Source organism: Bos indicus, chromosome 19 (assembly GCF_029378745.1).
Source record: "Bos indicus isolate NIAB-ARS_2022 breed Sahiwal x Tharparkar chromosome 19, NIAB-ARS_B.indTharparkar_mat_pri_1.0, whole genome shotgun sequence".
NCBI lineage: Eukaryota > Metazoa > Chordata > Mammalia > Artiodactyla > Bovidae > Bos > Bos indicus.
In genome coordinates this window covers 32,585,868-32,607,585 of record NC_091778.1, presented here as the reverse complement: position 1 = coordinate 32,607,585, position 21,718 = coordinate 32,585,868, and the positions used below count along the sequence as shown (strand labels likewise).

Below are 21,718 nucleotides of genomic sequence, written 5' to 3'. Positions count from 1 at the left end.
CAGTTGTTGTTGTTCAGTCGCTAAGGGACTGTGCTTAGTGCTGAGCATCTAATGATGAATGAAGGGATTTCCCTGGTGGTCCACTGGTTTGGTTTGGTTTCTGTTTCCCCCCCCCCCCAGCCTTATTGAGCTTTGATTGGCACATAACATTGTGTAAGTTGAAGGTTTTCAATGTAATGACTTGATATAAGTACATATTGCAAAATGATTACCACCATGAGGTTAGTTAATATATCCATCACCATGAAAAGTAACCTTTGTGTGTGTGTGATCTACTTTCTTAGTAACTTTCAAGTAAACAATACAGTATTGCTAACTATAGTTACTGTATTGTACATCTCCAGAGCTTATTCATCTTGCAACCAGAAGTTTGTACAGTTTGAACACCTCTATCTCTTTTCCCATGCTCCCAGCTTCTGGTAATCACTAATTTCCTCTCTGTTTCTGTGAATTCCTTTAAGAGTCTCTATATAAGTGAGATCATATAGTATTTGTCTTTCTCTGACTTATTTCACTTAGTATAATGCCCTCAAGTCTCACCCATGGTGTTGCAAATCTTTGTTATGGCTGAGAACTATTGCACTGTATATATTTACCATATTTTATCTATTCATCTATTAGGTTGTGTCCTTGTCTTGGTTGTTTCCATGTCTTGGCTATTGTAAAGAATTAACGCAGGGTTGTAGATATCTCTGAGATACCGATTTCATTTCCTTCGTGATTTCATTTCCATATATACCCAGAAATGGAATTTCGGAATCTTATAGTAGTTCCATGGAGAAGGCGATGGCCCCACTCCAGTCCTCTCGCCTGGAGAATCCCATGGGCGGAGGAGCCTGGCGGGCTGCAGTCCATGGGGTCGCTGGAGAATCCCATGGGCGGAGGAGCCTGGCGGGCTGCAGTCCATGGGGTCGCTAAGAGTCGGACACGACTGAGCGACCTCACTTCATTTTTCCCTTTCCTGCATTGGAGAAGGAAATGGCAACCCACTCCAGTGTTCTTGCCTGGAGAATCCCAGGGACGGGGGAGCCTGGTGGGCTGCTGTCTATGGGGCTGCACAGAGTCAGACACGACTGAAGCGACTTGGCAGCAGCAGCAGCAGCATAGTAGTTCCACATTTAATTTTTTTTGATGAAATTCCATTCTGTTTTCCATAGTGGCTGAACCAATTTACATTCCCACCAACAGTGTACAAATTTCCCTTTTCTCTATATCCTGACCAATACCTGTTATTGCTTGTCTTTTTGTTAATAACCAGTCTGACCTGTGTATGGTGATAGCTCACTGAGGTTTTGACTTGCATTTCCCTAATGATTAGTGATGTTGAGCAGTTGTTCATGTACCTGATGGGCATTTGTATATCTTCTCTGGGAAAATGTCTATTCAGGTCTATCATTCATTTCAAAATTTTATTTGACTTTTTGCTATTAAGTTGTATGAGCTCCTTATCTATGTTGGATATTAACCACTTATCAGATAATTGGCACATACTGATTGATATTTTTCTCCCATTCCATAGGCTGCCTTTGATTTTCTTGCTCAAATGTTTATTTTGAATACTTTTGGGGATGGTAGTGTCATCACTGTTTCAGGATTAAGCCCTGGAAATGTTTAAAATAACGGAAATGAAGTTTTCCTTTCAGTAACGGTTTCTTCAAGTACAAAATGTTTTTACACAGTTGTGTGGTATTCTTCCACAGAACCAGTTTCATATTTGATTAGAATGTCCAGGTAAAAAAAGGGTCATCTCCATTTAAGGAAGTCCCTTGTGTTCCAAATGGTTTAATTGAAATATCTCAGGGGCTTTGAAAGGGGAGCTAAGTCTTGTTTAGCTTTTCAAAAGGTCTCTATTGGGCTGTCTACCCCATGACTGTCCCTGGGCAACATTTCTTTAACCACCAACAGCATTTTAAAATATTTTATGTCGGTCGAAACACTTTATTTCCCTTCCAATTTTTACCACCATTCATTGAGTGCCTGGTCCATGACAGTGCCACTCAAAGCTGCTAATATACCATTGGGTGATTTAATTCGAAAACCTTATGAAGTATGGGACTTCCTCATGGTCCAGTGGCTAAGACTGTATGCTCCCAATGCAAAGGGCCAAGGTTTGATTCCCTGGTCAGGGAATTACATCACACACGTTGTAGCTAAAGATCCTGCGTGCTACAGCTGAGACTTAGTACAGCCAAATAAATACACAAAAATATTTAAAAAATAAAACCTTACTAAGTAAAAACTGACTACCCCCACTTTACAGTTAAGGAAACGGGCTCAGAGAGGTCAAGACCACTCAACTAATAAAAGACTCTCTTATTCCAGAGATTGTTCTCTTAACTCCCATTCTTGCTTTTCTTTCCAAAACCCAGTAAAACACATCTGAAACGTGTATTCATACGAATTACAACATAAAAGTTAGCGAAACTCCTATGGTAAAGCTCTATATAGTTTATCTCATCACATCTTAATTCTAACCACCACCATAAGCGGTTGACTCGTCTAAGGGAACAGCTCAGAAGAGGTAGGAAGAGACACGTGCACCCCAATGTTCATCGCAGCACTGTTTATAATAGCCAGGACATGGAAGCAACCTAGATGTCCATCAGCAGATGAATGGATGAGAAAGCTGTGGTACATATACACAATGGAGTATTACTCAGCCATTAAAAAGAATACATTTGAATCAGTTCTAATGAGGTGGATGAAACTGGAGCCTATTATACAGAGTGAAGTAAGCCAGAAAGAAAAACACCAATACAGTATACTAACGCATATATATGGAATTTAGAAAGATGGTAACAATAACCCTGTATACAAGACAGCAAAAGAGACACTGATGTATATAACAGTCCTTTGGACTCTGTGGGAGAGGGAGAGGGTGGGATGATTTGGGAGAATGGCATTGAAATACGTATACTATCATATATGAAACAAGTCGCCAGTCCAGGTTCGACGCACGATACTGGATGCTTGGGGCTGGTGCACTGGGACGATCCAGAGGGATGGTATGGAGGGGGAGGAGGGAGGAGGGTTCAGGATGGGGAACACATGTATACCTGTGGCAGATTCATTTTGATATATGGCAAAACCAATACAATATTGTAAAGTTAAATAAAATAAAATTAAAAAAAAAAAAAAAAAGAGGTAGGAACCGGTGTCCAGCGCGTGAGCCTAAGCCCACTCCAAGAACTCGCTCCTCCGCCCGCATCTCCTTTCCGGTCCTGTGCCCCTGGAAGTCCCGCCCCGCGCCCCCGGAAGCCCCGCCCAGACGAGGGAGGATTCCCGGAAAGAACAGCCAGGGGAAACCAAAAAGAGACCAGGGGCGGGGCCGTTCAGGGCGCTCTAGCATTCTTCCTCTCTATGACCACTACCAATTGACAAGGGCAGTGCGGAGAGGTCGCTCCCTATTGGACGTGAGGCCTCGCGTAGGCGGGCAGCTAGGCTAGCGGCGCGCTGATTGGCTGGGGCCCCACGCGGGTGGAGGGGCGGTGCTGTCGGGGCATGCGGACCAAGGCCGCCGGCTGCGTTCAGGTCCGGGAAGAGGAGGCTGCGCATGTGGGCACTCCGCTCGCTGCTGGGGCTGCGGTGCGCGGCCGGGCGCACCATGTCACAGGGGCCGGCGCGCCGCCCGCGGCCGCCCAAGGACCCTCTGCGGCACCTGCGCACGCGGGAGAAGCGCGGCCCGTCATGGGGGCCCGGGGGCCCGAACACCGTGTACCTGCAGGTGGTGGCAGCCGGCGGCCGGGATGCGGGCGCCGCCCTCTACGTCTTCTCCGAATTCAACCGGTCCGTGCGCCGCGCCGGGGCCCGGTGGGGGGTGGGTGTCCCCTGGCCGAGCCCCCCCCCCCCCACCCCAGGCTTGATCACCGGGTTGTCAGTGTGGATGCGAGAGCCCGCACCCCGTACTGCCCCGTCCGTGCGGCTCCGGGAGGCGCCCCTGACCCTTAGGCAGAGCCCTCTCGCGTGCGCCTCATGGCTGGGGCGTGTGTGAAGTGGGCAGATGTGCGGAGGAGGTAATGGAAGAGGACCCCAGCACCGGCCCACCCCAGCCCCCTCCTCGCGTCTGCCGAGGAGGGTTCAAAACCTAGCGTCCTAACAGCAGACACTCGGCCGGTAGCACCACATGGGTTTTCAGGGTTTTTTTTTTCTCCCCTCAACGGTGTACAACAGAGCACCCGATCGATGGCAGAAGCTTTACAGACTCTGACTCTCTGGTGCGATGTTCGTCTTCTAGGTATCTCTTCAACTGCGGGGAAGGCGTCCAGCGACTCATGCAGGAGCACAAGTGAGCCAGCCCTCTTCCTGCGGGGCGGGGATGACTGTGCGGCTTTGACACGGGGGTCAGCAGAAGAGAGGGTCCCTGGCCAGTGTGTTGTGTCCTGCTCCAGCGCTTTCTCTTTCTTAGGCTGAAGGTGTCCCGTTTGGACAACATATTCCTGACCCGAATGCACTGGTCTAATGTTGGCGGGTTGTGCGGTGAGTCCATTCTTGTCCAGGTCAGAGGCTGGAGGGAGGTCTCTGGGATTTTAACCTGCCTTCTCCACCGCCCTCACCCCCGCTTTTTTTTTTTTGCCCATCACCTGACGTCCAGGGGAGCTGGAATTCTTTTTATGCCTGCCCCATCAGCTACAGCAGGAAGCATCAAAAAGTGTGGCTCAGAAGTGGTGTTAATGTGGAGGCTGCCTTTAGGTGTTAATCACCCACCTCATTTATTGAGTTGCTGGACTGGAGGTGCGGGACCAACTGGAGTGTGTGGTCACAGTAAATGCAGATCACAGTAAATATTAGGTTGGCCAAGAAGATGGTTTGGGTCTTTGCTTAACAGACTCTTTGGCCAACTCATTATGTCTGCCACTGGGACTATCAGCTACACACAGAGACCCAGTATCCAGATTTGTTGCCGTTTAGTCGCTAAGAAGTGTCTGACACTTTTGTGACCCTGTGGGCTATTATAGCCCACCAGGCTCCTCTGTCTGTGGAGTTTTCCAGGCAAGAATACTGGAGTGAGTTGCCATTTCCTTCCCCAAGGGATCATCCCCACCCAGGGATCAAACCCAAGTCTCCAACATTGGCAGGCGGATTCTTTACCACTGAGCCACCAGGAAAGCCCGGTATCCCAATTACCCCCTTGTTTCTGCCCATCAATTAGAAAGATCGAGATTGTTTTGCTGCCACATTCTGTAACATTGTGGAGCAGGTAGGAAGGAGTAAAGGCTGGACCCATCTCATCCCCCAGGAGTGAGACTCAGATGAGGTGAGGACGTGCCCAGGGTGCAGAATTGGTGCCATCCTTTGACTCGGTGGGTTTTTGCCCCCGAGGTGCCTCATTCTAATATCAAGTCCTGAGTAAGTGTCCCTTGAACCTCTAGCCAGCCCCAAGTCTGCTCTGCGTGTGTTCCCTGTTAACTCTGCAATTAGAGCAAGTAGGAAAAGCAGCCAGTTAAGTAAGGAGTGCGCCTCCTGGCGGTGACTGCGAGTCAGGGGTATGAGAGATCTGAGTTTATTCATTTTGTTTTTTTTAAGGAATGATCCTCACTTTAAAGGAAACCGGAGTTCCAAAGTGTGTGCTTTCTGGACCTCCACAACTGGTGAGTCTCAAAGCTGAGCCTTCCATTTTAACTTGCACAGGAATTTCCAGTTTTGCACATCGGCCCTCTGCCCTCCAGAGAAATCTCAGAGCAGTGGAAACACTTTGCGTTTCAAGCTAAAGATAACTTGAGTCCAAGCCTTATTGACTCTGACTGGGCTCAGGTCACATTCCCTCCTGGAGCCTCAGTGTCTGTAGCTGTGAAAGGGTCGCAGGTGTTACGAATTAAACAAGGTAACAGAGCACTGGGTCACTTTGTTTCACACCATGTAGACAGAAGATGTCAGCTTTTATTCTTTTTTGTTTAAAATTTATTTATTTTTTAGTTGAAGGATAATTGCTTTACAGAATTTTGTTGTTTTCTGTCAAACCTCAACATGAACAACTTCTATTCTTATTTATTAAATTTCAGACATCTCTGTTGTACCCTCCAAGCCAGCTTACAACACTGTTGAGAGGTTATAAACACATTATTGGTATAAGGGTTCACTTCACGTCCCAGGTCCTAGGGGAAAAGGCAGCCAGACACCAGCCCTGCCTGTGACATGTGTCTCCAGAATAACGCCTCGCAGCCGTCCCTCTGTCCTCCTTGTTAGCTCTGTCCCACCATGGTCTGCCATCACTTCCCACATCCATTCCTCCACCCGCGTGACTGTCCAGCCCCGCGGCCACAGGGATCCCTCAAGTGGAATGGAAGGCGGGTCACCTCGTCCTAAAACCCTTCACAGGTCTCTGTAAACAGAGTCCAGATACCGTCACGTGGCCCCCAGGTCCCGCTGGCCCCGGCCCTCACCTGCCCTGCATCTATGCCCGGCCACACGGCGAGGCTGTGGGGCCAGCTCTGAGCGCTTCACAAAGCCCCCACCTGTCTCAGGCCAAGATAATTTTCTCTCTCCTGTGTCCTCCCAAACTTCCGGGCTCGGCTCCAGGGCTTTGGCCTGGGAGGCCCCCCGCCGCCGGCGACTCTGCAGACTGCTTGGCCCCCAGTCTCCTGTGTTGTTCCTGTGCAGGACGCTCAGCCCCACAGCTGCTTGCTGTTGTTTTTATGATTTCTGTCTCTTCCCCTGGTTTCTAAGTTCTGTGAGCGCAGGTACCCTGTCTTCTCATTGCTGACTCCCAGGCATCTTACCTGTGGTGGACACTCAGTAAGAAAGTTGAAAGTGCTCTCTGAAGTATGTTTTATGTTGCTGCCTCCAGCGTCTCTCATGTATTGACCCTTGAACATGTGTTTCGTCCTCCTCGTTTTTCTTTCTTAGGAGAAGTATCTGGAAGCTATCAAAATATTTTCTGGTCCACTGAAAGGAATAGACCTGGGTAAGTCCTTGATAACTACTCATATGCCCCCTTCTCTCAAATCAGAATACATAAAAGCTGACCAAAGTAAACGTTAAAACTTAAATGCTTCATCCATGTGAGATGAATTTTGAACCTATTGCTGACTGCACTTTCTCTGCCCCTACCTCATCCCCTTAAACAACGGCAGGAAGGCAGGAGTGAGTCAAAAGCTGCCAGCAATGGGGTGTGTGCAGGATGGGGTCTCCCTTGGGGCCCTGAGGCTCCTTCCTGGCCCTGTAGGTGGGTGGCACCATTGAGTGGCCTTGGATCCCTCACAGAGAGAGGGGCTGGGAGCAGTTTTTTTGGGAGCACGTGGCCAGTTGATGGGAAGAGGCCTGACCGAGGTACCAGCCGGGCCAGGGGCATCTCCGGTTGGTTCTTCTGTAGAAGAACGCTGGTGTTTTATTTCAGAACGTGTCTTGGCTCTCAGAGTTGAGAGCATAGGTTCCCTGGCCTGGCAGTGCTGAGTGTCAACCTGGGTCTCTTACACTAAACCATCGGCTTCATTTTCTTTTGGCGGTTCATCACCAGTGATCCTCTTACGTCTTCTCACGTGGCTGTGTTAAACGTTAACGGCTGAAGATGTATTTTTGCTGCCTCCCTAAATATTTTCATTTACTTAGAAATTCTTGGTTTAATGCAGATTTATGCAAAAATCCAAAGCACTTCGGTTGCTCATGGGTGGTGATCTCAAGGTGATTCTCATGCCTGTGTTTGCTGCCCCGGTCACTATCCTGTGGTCTTTTCCCCACAGCCGTGCGGCCCCACTCAGCACCAGAATACAAGGATGAGACCATGACAGTGTTCCAGATCCCCATCCACTGTGAGTACCAAGCCACATGGGGGGGACCCCTGGCGGTCTATTGGTTAGGGCTCCATGCTTTCACCGCCAGGGCCCAGGTTCGATCCCTGGTCAGGGAACTAAGATCCTGCAAGCTGAGCTGCACAGGCAAACATTTAGAAAGCCACATTTTCTTGGAGCGGGAGGAGGTGGGTCCTAGTTGAGGAAGGCGGGGGGATGGGAGAAACTGCTGGTGGCCAGTGGAGGACAGGCCAGTGTAGTGGGCAACTGGCTGTGAGCTCGCCCAAGGGCTCTGTCATCTGCTCATCTCCCCTACCGACCAGGCGAGCAGACGAGCGGTCAGCAGCCGCCTGTGCAGAGTCCAGAGCGGCTGAGTCCACAGCCACCTCCACTCGCGGAATCAGCTGACGGGGAGCAGCGCCCGGACGGTAATGGTGCTCGGTCAGCAATGTGCTGTCGAGGGGGCTGGGGTGGACATGGGGTCTGTTAGTCCATTGCTTCCTTCTGCTCTCCATTCAAGTTTTTGTCCTAAGGAAGTTCTCTGTGCAGAACACTTTTCTTTGTCACGTTAGGACACCTGCGGGCAGCTGAGGAGGCTGTCATAAAGGTGGCTGCACGGAGCCTTAAGGGCCAGTTTGTAGCAGGGGGGTGGGGGCCCAAGCTTTGGGTCCAGTTTATCCAGAGGAGAACAGGGCCTGGCAAATGATTCATACAGAGGCTTTTGTGTTTCCCATTTTCTAGTACAAAATTATGTTGTTTATTTCGTTATACAGTACAGATCATTAAGTCTGTACAATTCGTTACCGAGTCTTTGGATTTTTTTTGAATTCCCATTTCACGTGTAGCAAATCAGTATTTGCGTGTGCACGTGTCGTGTTGGCAAAACCACACACACAGGAACACTGCTCTCACGTTGTTGGTGTCAGCAGATGGAGAAGGCTCGATGAACTGTTTGTGTCTCATTGAGGCAGCAGTGATGCCAGTTAATTTTTGTGAATGCAGGACCTAACAGCCAAGCTGACAAAGCAGTCAAAGAGTGGCTTTGTGCCTCCTCTTCCAGAATGACAGCCCACTGGGAAACGGGATCAGAATTCCAGAATGAGACCTACCAGAGGAATTGGGCTGCTTGAGGACACTGTGGTCCAGGGATGGGCAAGCTTGATAAGTTCCCGCCTCTGCTCTGAGGACCGAGGGGCCCCAGCCCTGTGAACTGTCCTTCTTGGATGGCATGAGTGAGGACTGACATTTTTGTAGGCCTTTCAACTTTTATGTTATTTCTCACAGAGTTATTGATAAAGCACATTACAGCTTATTTTTTTCTCTCATCTCCACTTCTAGGTAAAACATAAAACATTTTAAAACCCTTCACTTGCTCTTTTCTGGTTTGAGTTTTTGCATTTTTGTTTACTTGAATCTCAACATGAGTTAGAAAAAAAAGAAAGTTCTGCTTGAGGGAAAAACAAGTGTGTTTGTATCCAAAGTTCCTTCCGTTTAAATTTGTGTGACGCCAGATTAGGTGTCAGATGACCACTGATCTGTGACACCTGGAAGCCTTGCCATTCGCCTGGTCACGGTCGGACTGTCTCTTCTCAGGTGTCGGCTGGAAAGCGCGTGGCAGGGACACCTCCTTGGTGGTGGCTTTCGTCTGTAAGGTGAGCATGTGTCTGGTGATCTGAGGGTAGCAGCTTTCTCTGTGATCAGAGAAAACCCACCCTGGTTCCCAGTAAACCACCTGTGCTCGTGTATGTGTCCAGATTGTCTTCCAACCAGAGTCAGTCTTTGGAGACATGTTTCATAGTTGACTGTGAGCCTCACTCTTGAACTTCAGAAATAGCGAAAGGTTAAGTTTCTGAAGTCAATGGAAATAGAGTTGATTTACAGTGTTAACTACTGCTGTACAGCAAAGTGATTCAGTTATACCCGTGTGTATGTATACTCTTTTTAAAAATATTCTTTTCCATTACGGTTTATCACAGGATATTTTCTTGTGCTATACGGTAGGAGCTTATACCCATTCTATATATAATAGTTTGCATTTGCTAATCCCAAGCTCCCAATCCTCCCCTCCCCTCCCCCACCCCGGACTTCCCGCTTGGTGACCAGTCTTTCTTTTTCTTTTTCTTAGATAGGTTCATTTGTATCCTGTTTTAGACTGGACGAATAAGTGATAGCATATGGTATTTGTCTTTTTCTGACTTCACTTAATATGATAATCTGTAGGCCCATCTATGGGGCTGCAAATGGCATTTAATTTTTTTATGGTTGAGTAATAGTCTATTATGTATATACATATATATATTTATATACCACATCTTTTTTATCCATTCGTCCATCAATGGATGTTTGGGTTGCTTCTATGTCCTGGCTGTTGTAACCAGTATTGCAGTGCACATTAGGGTGCGTATATCTTTTTAAATTATGGTTTTCTCCTGAGATATAGCCAGGAGTGGGATTGCTGGATTGTATGGTAATTGTGTTTTTACTTTTCTGAGGAACCTTAATACTGTTTTTCACAGTGGCTACACCAACTTACATTTTCACCAACAGTGTAGGAGGGTTCCCTTTTCTCCACATCCTCTCCAGCATTTATTGTTTTGTAGACTTTTTAACGATGACCATTCTGACTGGTGTGAGGTGGCACTTCATTGGAGTTTTGATTTGCATTTCCCTAATAATTAGCAATGTTGAGCATCTTTTCACGTGCATAGCTATTGGCTGTCCATATATATCTTATTTGGAGAAATGTCTATTTTGGTCTGCCCGTTGTTCCGTTAGGTTGCTTTTGTTGTTGTTGTTGAGTTTATGAGCTGTTTGTATATTTTGGAAATTAACCCCTTTTAGTTGCATCATTTGCAAATATTTCTACCACTGTGTAGGTTGGCTTTTCATTTTGTGTATGGTTTCCTTTGCTAAAGCTGTGAATTTGATTAGGTCCCATTTGTTTATTTTTACTTCTGTTACTTTGGGAGACTGACCTAAGAACACATCGGTATGATTTATGTCAGAACGTTTGCCTGTGTTCTCTTGTAGGAGTTTTACAGTGTCATGTCTTATATTTAAGTCTTTGAGCCACTTTATTTCTGTGTATGGTGTGAGGGAGTGTTCTAACTTCGCTGACTTAAATGGATCTGTCCAACTTTCCCAGCATCACTGGCTGAAGAAAGTCTTTTTCCCTATTGTGTTAATATATTCTTGCCCCTTTTGTTGAAGATCAGTTGACTGTAGGTATGTGGATTTATTTCTGGGCTCAATTAATAGCTTTTTTTATCTGGAGATACGTTCTCTCTATACCCACCTTGGTAAGAGATTTTCTTTTTTAATCATTATTGAAAGAAAGTGAAAGTGAAGTCACTCAGTCGTGTCTGACTCTTTGCGACCCAGTGGCCTGTAGCCCACCAGGCTCCTCCGTCCATGGGATTCTCCAGGCAAGAATACTGGAGTGGGTTGCCATTTCCTTCTCCAGGGGAGTCTTCCCAACCCAGGGATCGAACCCAGGTCTCCTGCATTGCAGGCAGAGGCTTTAACCTCTGAGCCACCAGGGAAGCCCTTATTACGTTTGTTTATTTCTGGCGGTGCCGGGTCTTCACTGCTGCATGGGCTTTCTCTAGTTGTGAGCAGGGGCTCCTGTCTGCTTGTGAACGGGAGCTCCTCTGGTTGCGAGCAGAGGCCCCTCTAGTTGTGCAAGTTTTTAAGTACAGAATGATGATTATGAGGTTTTGTGATAGGATTTTTTTCCGTTTTAACATAAGACAACACTGGGAATTTTTTATTTTAACTTCTCTCGGTATAAAAGCAGCAGCACAGTTTTGCCACATATGTGAAAAGTCAACAAGAGAAACCACCCACAGTTTCCCTGTCCCCGGAGTGCCGTGTCACACAGTGGATCCGTGACTGTTTCTGCTGGACTCTGTTCTGGTGACGCTCCGTTGGCCGTCACTTGACCAGCGCAGGATAACAAAGCGAGCATCTCTCCTCCAGATGCTTGGAGGACGCTTCTTACTTGGGATGGGAATAGAGGGCATTTTATTAGATGGACAAGGAGGTAACAAGGTTGGGGAAGTAAGCAGCTCAGTTTTAAAGCATTCGGTTTCCAGTGCTAAACCAGTTGTGAAACTGCTGGTGGAAACCGAGCTTCTCCGTCAGACCCTGGCCTCACGTGCTGTCCTCTTCCTCACAGCTCCACGTGAAGAAGGGAAACTTCTTGGTGCTCAAAGCGAAGGAGCTGGGTCTCCCAGTGTGAGTGGCGGGGTGTCTGGGGGGGCCTTGCTGGGCACAGGGCGCCCCCAGGGCCCCGCCCTCACCGAGGCCTCGCCTGTCATTTCAGCGGAACAGCCGCCATCGCCCCCATCATTGCTGCCGTCAAGGACGGGAAGAGCGTCACCTACGAAGGGAGAGAGGTGGGTGCGGTCCTGGCAGGCACAAGCCGGGCCTGGACGCCGGACAGTCGCTGTCTGGTTTGGGCCCCACTTACAGGGGAGTGAGCAGCTTGGGTTTCATCACTGAGCTGAGCTTGTCTAGGCTTGTCCTGCACATCAGTGCTGGCCACATGGGGGCATTTCTGGGGGTTTCCCTTTAGGATTTGGGGGTCTTCCTGATAGGATGAGGGCTGTCCCTGTCCCTGGGTTCAGGGGAGACCCCCTCAGGGTGGACTTCAGGCGTGTGACCCCAAGGAGTGACATCCTCACCAGGGTGGGAGGATGTAAAGACGAGACTCTGCCAAGAGCCGAGTGTGAAATGCCCTCTCCGGCCGGCCGGCCCCGGCTGGTGTCTGTGGAGAGAGGGCCGGAGGTGTGGGCGCTCCCTGAGGGGGCTAACACTGGGGACTTGGGGGCCTGCCCTGGGAGCACATGGTGACCCCGGGGACTTCACAGATTCTGCCTGAAGAGATCTGCACCCCTCCGGACCCCGGGATCACCTTCATCGTAGTAGAATGTCCAGACGAAGGGTTCATCCAGCCGCTGTGTGAGAACACCACCTTCAGGAGGTGAGGAGGGCCCTCCTGGAGGGAGGTGAGAACCGACATTGGTTGGGAGAGCAGGTCTGGGCTCCTGCTGCCCAGTCTGAGGTCTGCACTCTTTGCCTCACTGGACCTAGCAGAGCTCCCACTTGCTTCCTCCCAGTTACCAAGGGAAGGCCGACGCCCCCGTGGCCCTGGTGGTCCACATGGCCCCGGAGCACGTGCTCCTGGACAGCAGATACCAGCAGTGGATGGAGAGGTATGAGGGCCCCCAGGTTTCTGCCCTCCCTGGAGGCTGGGGGCGTCTGTGCTGTGAAGACAGTCCCCGCGAGGGGGCGCTGCGGGCACACGTCTGCTGGCCTGGGGCTGGCTTCCTGCCTGCACCCTCCACACCCTCACCTCGGAACAAACCCTGCCTGTGTTGATGATCACGTGTGTGTTTCCTAAATAAGACACGTGGAGGATAAAGTAGCAGCCTTGCTTTAGAAGCTCAGTCCACGTTGGGCACCTTCCTGCTCTTCCCCACCGCCCACCTGAGGGCTGGGTGGAGGGACTTGGCTGGGGTTGGACTGGGGCGTGTGGTGACTCCTCTCTTGCTGGCGCCCCTGGTCCTCTGCCCCTCGGGGTCTGAGTGTTGGCGTCCATCACCATCTTCCTTTCCTCCCCTCATCCCCGTGCTCCCTCGTGTTCCCGAGTCCCCAGCCCCAGAACTCTTCCTGGTTTCCCAAAGGCTTTGAACTGGGCTCTGAGGAGGAGCTGGGCTGTGTCTGGCCACTCGGGGTGACCTCTGGACAGGTCACTCACCCTCTTGAGCGCTCCCAGTACATGACCACCCCGTGGGCTGGAGTGCCCCCAGAAAGACACCATGACGACCGTGTGTCCATCTGTCTTAGGTTCGGGCCCGACACTGAACACCTGGTTCTGAACGAGACCTGCGAGTCGGTCCACAACCTGCGCAGCCACAAGATCCAGACCCAGCTCAGCCTCATCCACCCCGGCATCTTCCCCCCGCTCGCCGGCCCCCGCCCTCAGGTAGCAGCCCCCCACCTCCACTAGCCGGCCCCTGCCCTCAGATAACCCCCCCACCTCCACTCGCCGGCTCCCGCCCTCAGGTAGCAGCCCCCCACCTCCACTAGCCAGCCCCTGCCCTCAGATAACACCCCCACCTCCACTCGCCAGCCCCCACCCTCAGGTAGCAGCCCCCCACCTCCACTCGCGGGCCCCTGCCCTCAGATAACCCCCCCACCTCCACTTGCTGGCCCCCGCCCTCAGGTAGTGACTTCTCTCTGGCCCTGTTGTCCCCCCATGGGTCACAGCTCCATCTCTTGCAGGAAGGCAGTGCTACCCAGGGTGTGCCCACGGTCCGAGGCCAGTGTCTCCTTAAGTACCAGCTCCGGCCCCGGCGGGAGTGGCAGAGGTCAGTGTGGTCTCGGGGGTGGGGGGGGGGGGTGGTCAGTGTCTCAGGTCTGCAGCCACGTGGCCTCTGCCTCCGAGCAGGAAAGTCAGTCACCCGCCATCCGGTCACCCTGAAAGACTGCCTGTTACCAGTTTGTGATTTCTGACCCGGGGTGTGGGGGCGTGTTAAGAGGTATGTCTATACTGTGGGTTTAGGGCCTGATACACTGTCGGGCTTTTCTTCAGAACAAGGTTGTTGCCAGGTTTCCAGGTGGGGGTGCTTGTTCATTGGAGGCCCTGCAGTCCTCCTGCTATGTTAACGAAACAAGTGCCTTCCATAAAAATCCTTGGGTGGAACAGGGTTTCCTTGGAAGATTCTTAAGTGGGGGTGGGGGAGGGGTACTGGGTCAGAGGCCGGCCCTGCCTGAGGCACCTGGTGAACCCGGCTCACCCTGCAGCCAGTCACGTGAGAGGTGCTTACTGCCCTCTGTCTTCAGTGTTTAAAAATTTGAAGTGTCCTGTGCACACCAGTATGGTCCAAGGGGACCACGTTTGGAAAGGTGGCTGGACCCTGGGCACCACTGTGTTGAATAGTTGGGGCCCTTTAAGAGCCCTCCTCCCCTCCCCCAGGGGGATGCCCGGCACGACTGGGGTCTAGTGAGTAGAGGTCAGGGAGGCCCCTGCCCACTATCAGTGCTGCCAGGGCCAGCCCGGCCCGCTTTGAGCTGCGAGGTTCTGAGGACCAGAGGTGTGAGACCCGCTGGGCTGGGGAGGGTCTGCCACGGCGTGACTGAGAGGTGGAAGCACCTGCAGACAGTCCCCAGGGTCGGTGCTGACGTCAGGTCTCATTCACGGCCACGGCGCCCTTCTGTCCCGATTCTACCACCTTCTTGCAGGGATGCCGTCCTGACCTGTGACCCCGAGGAGTTCATCGCCGAGGCCCTGGAGCTCCCCAACTTCCAGGAGAGCGTGCAGGAGTATAGGAAGACAGCCCAGGACAGCCCAGAGGGTGAGGCAGACCAGGGACCAGCCCTTCCCGGGCTTGCCCTCCTGAGGGCATTCGTGCAGCACAGAGCGCAGGGTCAGCCTGACACTGTCTAACCCCAGGGCCTTCTGGTCTGTTTACTACCAGTGCCTGCCCCCACCCAGACCAGTCAGGTCGGAAGTTAGGTGATGAGGCCCACACAAGCCAAGCATGAGGGTCTGGGACCTCGGGTGAGGTTCTGGGCAGAACCTGGGGTGGTCCCAGCTTTGCTTTAAGGGTCCACGGGAGGACTCTGGCCCCGTCACTCACCGCGTCGGGCTTCCCCCGCCCCAATGGGAAGACAGTTTGGGGAACTCCGTGGCCTCTCTGCAGTAGTTGGCTTCCCCAGTGGTGGTGGTCTCAGCTCACAACTGAAGTGGAGAAAGGAGGCTGGACCAGAAGGCGGGGTCAGGTTCAAGCCAGTCAGCGCCAGGCTGGAGTTTCAGGACTATGCCTCCCTGGCTGCGCTTGCCGGGGTAGGTTTCAGGTTCGCACGTTAAAGCCCCATTTGTATTGTTGCTCGTGCGCGTGCACATGCGGCCTGTCTGGCTGGGCAAGGCTTGTGGGGCCCCATGCTTCAGAATCCAGGAGGCTGTGCCTCTTCCTCCCAGAGAGTGAACCCCCCTGAGCCCCTCCCAGCAGGGCGGGACCTGTGCCAGGTGGGCTCAGCCTGGAGGTCTGAGCTGATTGACAGCACAGAGAGGGGCCCCCTGTTATATCATCTCATAGGAGACTTGGGGGCTCCCCTGAAAGCTCAGTTGGTAAAGAATCTGCCTGCAGTGCTGGAGACCCTGCTTCGATTCCTGGGTCAGGAAGACCTGGTGGAGAAGGGATAGGCTACTCACTCCAGTATTCTTGGGCTTCTCTTGTGGCTCAGCTGGTAAAGAATCCACCTGCAATGCGGGAGACCTGGGCCTGGGTTTGATTATTGGGTTGGGGAGATCCCCTGGAGAAGGGAAAGGCTACCCACTCCAGTATTCTGGTCTGGAGAGTTCCATGGACTGAGCAACTTTCACCACCAAGAGACTTGGGCCTGTGGAATTGCTCTGCTTTCCGCCCCTTCTGGTCTGAACATCACCCCCTCCTGGGGATCTGTACTTAACCTCAGGGCTGGCTCACGATGTGTTTTTCCATAGCAACCAGCAGCCAGTACCCAGAAGTGGTCTTCTTGGGGACAGGGTCTGCGATCCCAATGAAGATCCGGAACGTGAGCTCCACGCTCGTCAACATCAGGTATGAACCCTTGAAGGGAGGCGCCGCCCGCGGGGGGACCCTGCCCCACTCCCAGGTGAATCAGAAGGTGCAGCCTTTAATCCCTGGAGGCCAGTCTTGGCTGGAGTGCCCGGGGAGGGGTCGGGCAGTAAGGTGACGGTGGTCCGAGTAGCTGACTTGGATGTGGGGGGTCTGCGCAGTTGGACGCCCAGTCATCTTTGGATGAAGCAGGTGGTGTGCTGTGAGCCATCACCTGGTCTCACTGGGCTTTCGGCTCCTCCTGTGAACTAGTCACTAACCGCCCCCACCAGCGTCGTGGTGCACCTGCCGCCAGGCTCCGCTTCCCACACAGACCCTCTCTTGGATGCCCAGCATCTGTGCGACTCCGAGGACACTTGTGTATGTCCCGGGGCGTCGGGATGTCCTCTGATAGGAGGAGGACAGATGTGAGGCCGCCTTCACCTTGAGGGCAGCCCCCCTGGGTGGGGCTGAGGTATTGCCCTGCCCTCCTCCCTGAGTGAGTCCCCCCCGCCCCCGTCCCCCACAGCCCCGACACGTCCCTGCTGCTGGACTGCGGGGAGGGCACCTTCGGGCAGCTGTGCCGCCACTATGGGGACGGCGTGGACCGGGTCCTGGGCTCCCTGGCTGCCGTGTTCGTGTCCCACCTGCACGCCGACCACCACACGGTGAGTGGGCTCCCTCCTCGGGCCCTGTGACTCCCACCCGGCGTGGTGTCTTAGGAAAACCCGGTAGCCTAATCTTGAGGCCACAGGGCTTCCCCTGGCCAGGTGGCTGCTTGGAGCCACCTTCAGCCAGAGGCGGGCGGCAGCTGGGTGGTGGGCATCAGAGGTGGGTGGCTGACGGCAACCAGGGACTGCAAGCTGGGGTCCCAGGGCCCCAACTCGGGAGGGAGGTTGGGTCTGCATGAGGCTGATTGTGTCCCCTCCTCCTCCCAGGGCTTGTTGAACATCCTGCTACAGAGAGAGCGTGCTCTGGTGAGTCCACTGGACTGTACTGCTCCCTTGTCCTGTGATGGCACACACACGCCTCCTCCCACTCCACACCGTTTCCACTGAAACATCTGCTCTCTCCCCACTGCAGGCATCGCTGGGCAGACCCTGCCACCCCCTGCTCGTGGTCGCCCCCACCCAGCTCCGGACCTGGCTGCAGCAGTACCATAACCAGTGCCAGCCGCTGCTGCACCACGTCAGGTGGGCTCGGGCCGGGCGGCAGAGCCGGGGAGGGTGGAAACCCTTGGCTGGTTCCCACTCATAAAGGCCCTTCGCTTTGGGTTTCTCCCGGCCTCCTTCACTTCCATCCGCAAGTCTAGATCTCTGCCAGCACTTCTCTGTGAAACGGTTTCCAGGCCTAGCACCCTGCTTCTTCAGTGACAGCACTGAATTGTTCCTTTGTAATAGTGGGGCTCTCTAGTCGGTGGCTTGAACATCAAATTAAACGTTCTTTTTCTTAAATGTTTTATCTTCTCACAGTGTTATTCCTGCCAAATGCCTTCAGAAGGGAGCTGAGGTCTCCAGCCCCGAGGTAGAAAGGTTGATAAATTTGCTGCTGGAAACCTGTGGCCTGGAAGAGGTAGGGGGAGGCCTGGGCGCAGGTGGGCAGGTGGGGGCCACGGAAGCGTGTGGCTGGCTGTGAGCCCACCACCCCTCCTCCAGTTCCAGACCTGCCTGGTCCGGCACTGCAAGCATGCCTTCGGCTGTGCGCTGGTCCACATGTCTGGCTGGAAGGTGGTCTACTCGGGGGACACCATGCCCTGTGAAGCTCTGGTCCAGATGGGTGAGTAGGGGCGTGTTCTGTGTGGCCCCCAGACCCCTGTGGCCCCCAGGCAGAGGGCTTATTCTTGGCACCTGTGCTGCTGCTTCAGGGAAGGATGCCACCCTCCTGATCCACGAGGCCACCTTGGAAGACGGTCTGGAAGAGGAAGCTGTGGAGAAGACACACAGGTACAGAGCGCCCAGTCCGTCTGGCTCCCCAGCTGATGCTGGGCCAGCCTGTTTCCCACCAAGGGCCGTGGGGGCTTCTGACCCCGAGTGGCTGGCTCCCCAGCCTCCACTTTTATTTCTGCGGCACCTCTAAGGCAAGGCTCTGGAGGAGGTGTGGCTCAGGAAAGAACTGAAAATATGCTGAAGCCAGGGAAGCGGGGCTGGGGCAGGGTCATAGTGCGATCTAAGGGAGGAGTGTGTCGCCCCAAGTGGGAGGCCCCTGTCCCCCTGAGGCCCTCACTGGTGGGCAGTCCCACAACGCAGAGCCTGGGTTGCACTGGGGGAGGTGGGAAGACGGGCCCTGGGGTGGCTTTGTGTCGGCGGCAGGAAGCCTGCGGCCCCCAGGTGTCTGGCTGGGCCAGGGTCTGCGCGGCCTGCTCCTCCAGCCTCCCGCTGACCCATGTGTGCAGCACCACCTCCCAGGCCATCGGCGTGGGCATGCGGATGAGCGCAGCCTTCATCATGCTGACCCACTTCAGCCAGCGCTATGCCAAGATCCCGCTCTTCAGCCCTGACTTCAACGAGAAAGTGGGCATCGCCTTTGACCACATGAAGGTGAGGGGACCCCTTGGGCGGGGCGGGGAGAGGCGCCTCCATCCGTGTGGATGGCCGGGCTCGGCCTGCTGCCCACCACAGCTGGCACAGAGCCTTGGGGCACAGGCCCCCAAAAGCCCCGTGGAGGCCCAGCTATGACACATGAGCCACCCTCCATGAGGGCCCGGGGATGGCGTTCTCTGAGCAGTAAAGCTGGGCCTCTGGAGCCTGGCTTCCTCTCCCCACGGCTGGGCCAGTCTTCCAGCCAAGTCTGCCTGTGAGGGTGGCCGGTGCCTGCGAGCCATGACAGCCTCGTCTTGCCTCGTAGGTCAGCCTGGGGGACCTCCCGACGGTGCCCAGGCTGACGGCGCCACTGAAGGCCCTGTTCGCCGGGGACCTGGAGGAGATGGAGGGGCGCCGGGAGCGCCGGGAGCTGCGGCAAGTGCGGGCAGCCCTGCTCGCCGGGGAGGACGTGGAGCCACCACAGAAACGCGCCCCCACAGAGCATCCCCTAAGCCCACAGAGCAAGAAGGCCAGGGCCCAGTAGACGTGGGGCTGGGGAGTGTGGCGGGAGGCCGTGGCTTCCTTCGGTCTCCAGCACGAGCGCTGGGCTGGGGACGCAGCCTCAGGAATGGTGTCTCCAAGGATGGGACATTGTGAAGGTGGCGTCTGGACCCTGAGTGCTCTGTCCCTGTGCTGCGGCCAAGCAGGGTCTTGGGGCACAGCTCTGCACTGCGGGCGCCCAGGGTGCCTGGAAGCAACTTGATCCTGGCAGCGACCTTCGGAGTCCATCCCCGGGGAGCCAGCACCCCTCTGCAGCCTGGTGTCTTAGCCAAAGTCAAGTCTTGTGGACTGTCAGCTGCGGACCATGATGGGTGGGTGTGCAGTGGTTCCAGGAACGCAGAGATGGGCTGCCGTTCCTGCCGCATAAACAGACTGGAGTGTGGAGCGACACCGCGTGGGGCCAGCGGCCGGGCCTCCCCCTAGGGCTGGACAGCACTGAGGTCAGTGTCTGAGAAGGGGGTGGATTCTCACAGACACCGCTAGTATTCACGTGTTCTTACCACCGGGGAGGAGAGGGGGGGAGCTTTAAAGAGACATAGGTGCTGAGACAGAGACCAAGGACTGGACTCACCATGACCTTGGAGTCCCTGGCATCGCCTCCCGCATCCCCTCAAGCTTGTTGTTAAGACAGGAAGATAGGCCACGCTCAGGGATAATAAATCTATTTTAATAACATTACTTTTGACAACTATTTGTACACGTATTGAAAGGTAATTGTCATCCCCCGGGCTCCATTACAAATTGGGTACTGAGCTGCCCTGCCAGGAAGCGAGCAAAGCCGGGAACATCAGAAATCAGCAAGTCCCACTGTTGGAGGAGGATTACTTTACACTTGGTTGGGAAAAATAACAAAGCATTTAAATCTCTCATTGTACACCTGTACATGGGTTTAGATTGAATGGCTCAAATTAAACAAATATAGATTTCATATATACAAATATTATATCCAGTTTAGGTATTCTATTTGAAAAGGATAAAACTGTAAGGTTGGACTCTGCATGCATGACCGGAATCCACTTCTCTCCCCCTCCGTCCCAGGTGTGACCAGACCCCCAGGGTCTCCTCCCCGGGGCCGGCTGGGGACTCTGTGGAAGGGTGAGCCAAGCTCTGCCCACCGCACGGCTGGGGGTGTGGGCCTGGGGGCTCCATGGGCCATGCCCCCTTCCCCTCTAGGGCTTTGGGTGACAGGATTATTGCTATTCACTTCTGACCTCCAGAAAATGACCCCGTTTCTTAGTGAGCTGGGGGACCCTGGAGGGCTGCAATTACTGAGACACATCTCAAGTTTTGGGGGGGGTGCCTGGGGAGTTACATTTGGGTCCCCCAGACACACTCAAGATCATTTTTAAAATTCAGAAATAGAAAACCGTAAGATAGTAAAGGGAGCTTCATTCCACAGCGTGGAGGAGTAAAACTTAAATTTTGTCTTCAGCCATTTACATCAAAGCCCACGGATGAAGGTCTGCCTGGCCGGCTCCTTGCTGTGAAGAGGAAGGCCGGCCAGGGCCCCAGGCTTCCAGGCTCCTGAGAGCTAGACGCTCCGCCCCCTGCCCCATCCCTTCCCCTGTCCCCTCCCCGCTCTGCACCATCTGGCGGACCTCGCAGGACTCACGGCAGCCGTCAGCACGGGTGACAGGCAGCCCCAGGCTGACCACCACGGAGCCGCGCACACCCACCCTGCAGAGGATGTTTCTGACACAAGCCCTCGCGTGGGGAGGGCGGTCGCCTGGCGTGGAGGCCGAAAGTGGATCAAAATAGGCACAAAGTCAAAAGGCAAAGATCAAACAAAAGGCCAGAGTCACCACCCAGAGGGGACGAAAAAACATCCGCACCACAGAAACCTGCCACGTGGCCATCCGCAGGGGTCCCACCTGGCGGCGGCCGCAACTGCACGGCCGTGAGCACACGCGTGCGCGGTGCTGCTCTCAGGGCCGTGTGCAGGCGCGGGCGCGGTGCTGCTCACAGGGCCGTGCTCTCCGACTCCTCCTCCGAGTCTCTCTTCTCAGCCACCGAGTGTCGCCGCATGTGCTCCAGGGGCCCGAGGCGCAGCGCCGACCCCAGCTCCACGTGGATGGAGGGCACGTCGAAGTGGACCAGATCTGCAAGGCGGCAGGGGTGGGGGGCGGGCTGAGAGGCTGGGGGCCTGGGGTGTCATGGAAGGGCCAGCTGGTGCGGGGGTCCCCTGATGCAGCCTCTTAAAGGGGCCCGCTCCGCCCATGGGCCCAGACATCCAGATTCCTGGATGTGGTTCAGGATGTGGTTCAGATTCCTACCTGTGGTTCAGGCCCAGCGGATCCTTACCCCCTGG

The 21,718-nt window shown here is 53.9% G+C and overlaps 2 protein-coding genes across 7 annotated transcripts in view; one reads left to right on the top strand and one right to left on the bottom strand.

Moving 5' to 3' along the window:
- The first annotated feature begins 3,475 nt into the window (after nt 1-3,475).
- Nucleotides 3,476-20,088, top strand: ELAC2 (elaC ribonuclease Z 2). Its single transcript, XM_019981770.2, has 24 exons — nt 3,476-3,786; nt 4,235-4,285; nt 4,406-4,476; nt 5,524-5,588; nt 6,844-6,901; nt 7,677-7,745; nt 8,048-8,152; nt 9,318-9,376; nt 11,902-11,960; nt 12,049-12,121; nt 12,596-12,708; nt 12,845-12,940; nt 13,575-13,713; nt 14,013-14,098; nt 14,973-15,085; nt 16,237-16,333; nt 16,860-16,998; nt 17,269-17,307; nt 17,414-17,523; nt 17,803-17,902; nt 17,986-18,106; nt 18,195-18,273; nt 18,723-18,867; nt 19,175-20,088. The coding sequence occupies exons 1-24, from the start codon at nt 3,554-3,556 to the stop codon at nt 19,391-19,393; spliced, it is 2,439 nt and encodes an 812-aa protein (XP_019837329.2). The 5' UTR covers nt 3,476-3,553; the 3' UTR covers nt 19,394-20,088.
- ARHGAP44 (Rho GTPase activating protein 44) overlaps nt 20,057-21,718 on the bottom strand; it is a 125,069-nt gene continuing 123,407 nt past the window's right edge. For 5 of the 6 annotated variants that reach the window (XM_070773128.1, XM_070773126.1, XM_070773124.1 and 2 more), the window contains one exon: nt 20,057-21,509. In XM_070773128.1, coding sequence (XP_070629229.1) covers nt 21,370-21,509 — 140 coding nt within the window. In that variant the 3' untranslated portion in view covers nt 20,057-21,369. The remainder of the gene's footprint in view (nt 21,510-21,718) is intronic. The other variant, XM_070773127.1, reaches the window with a different exon arrangement.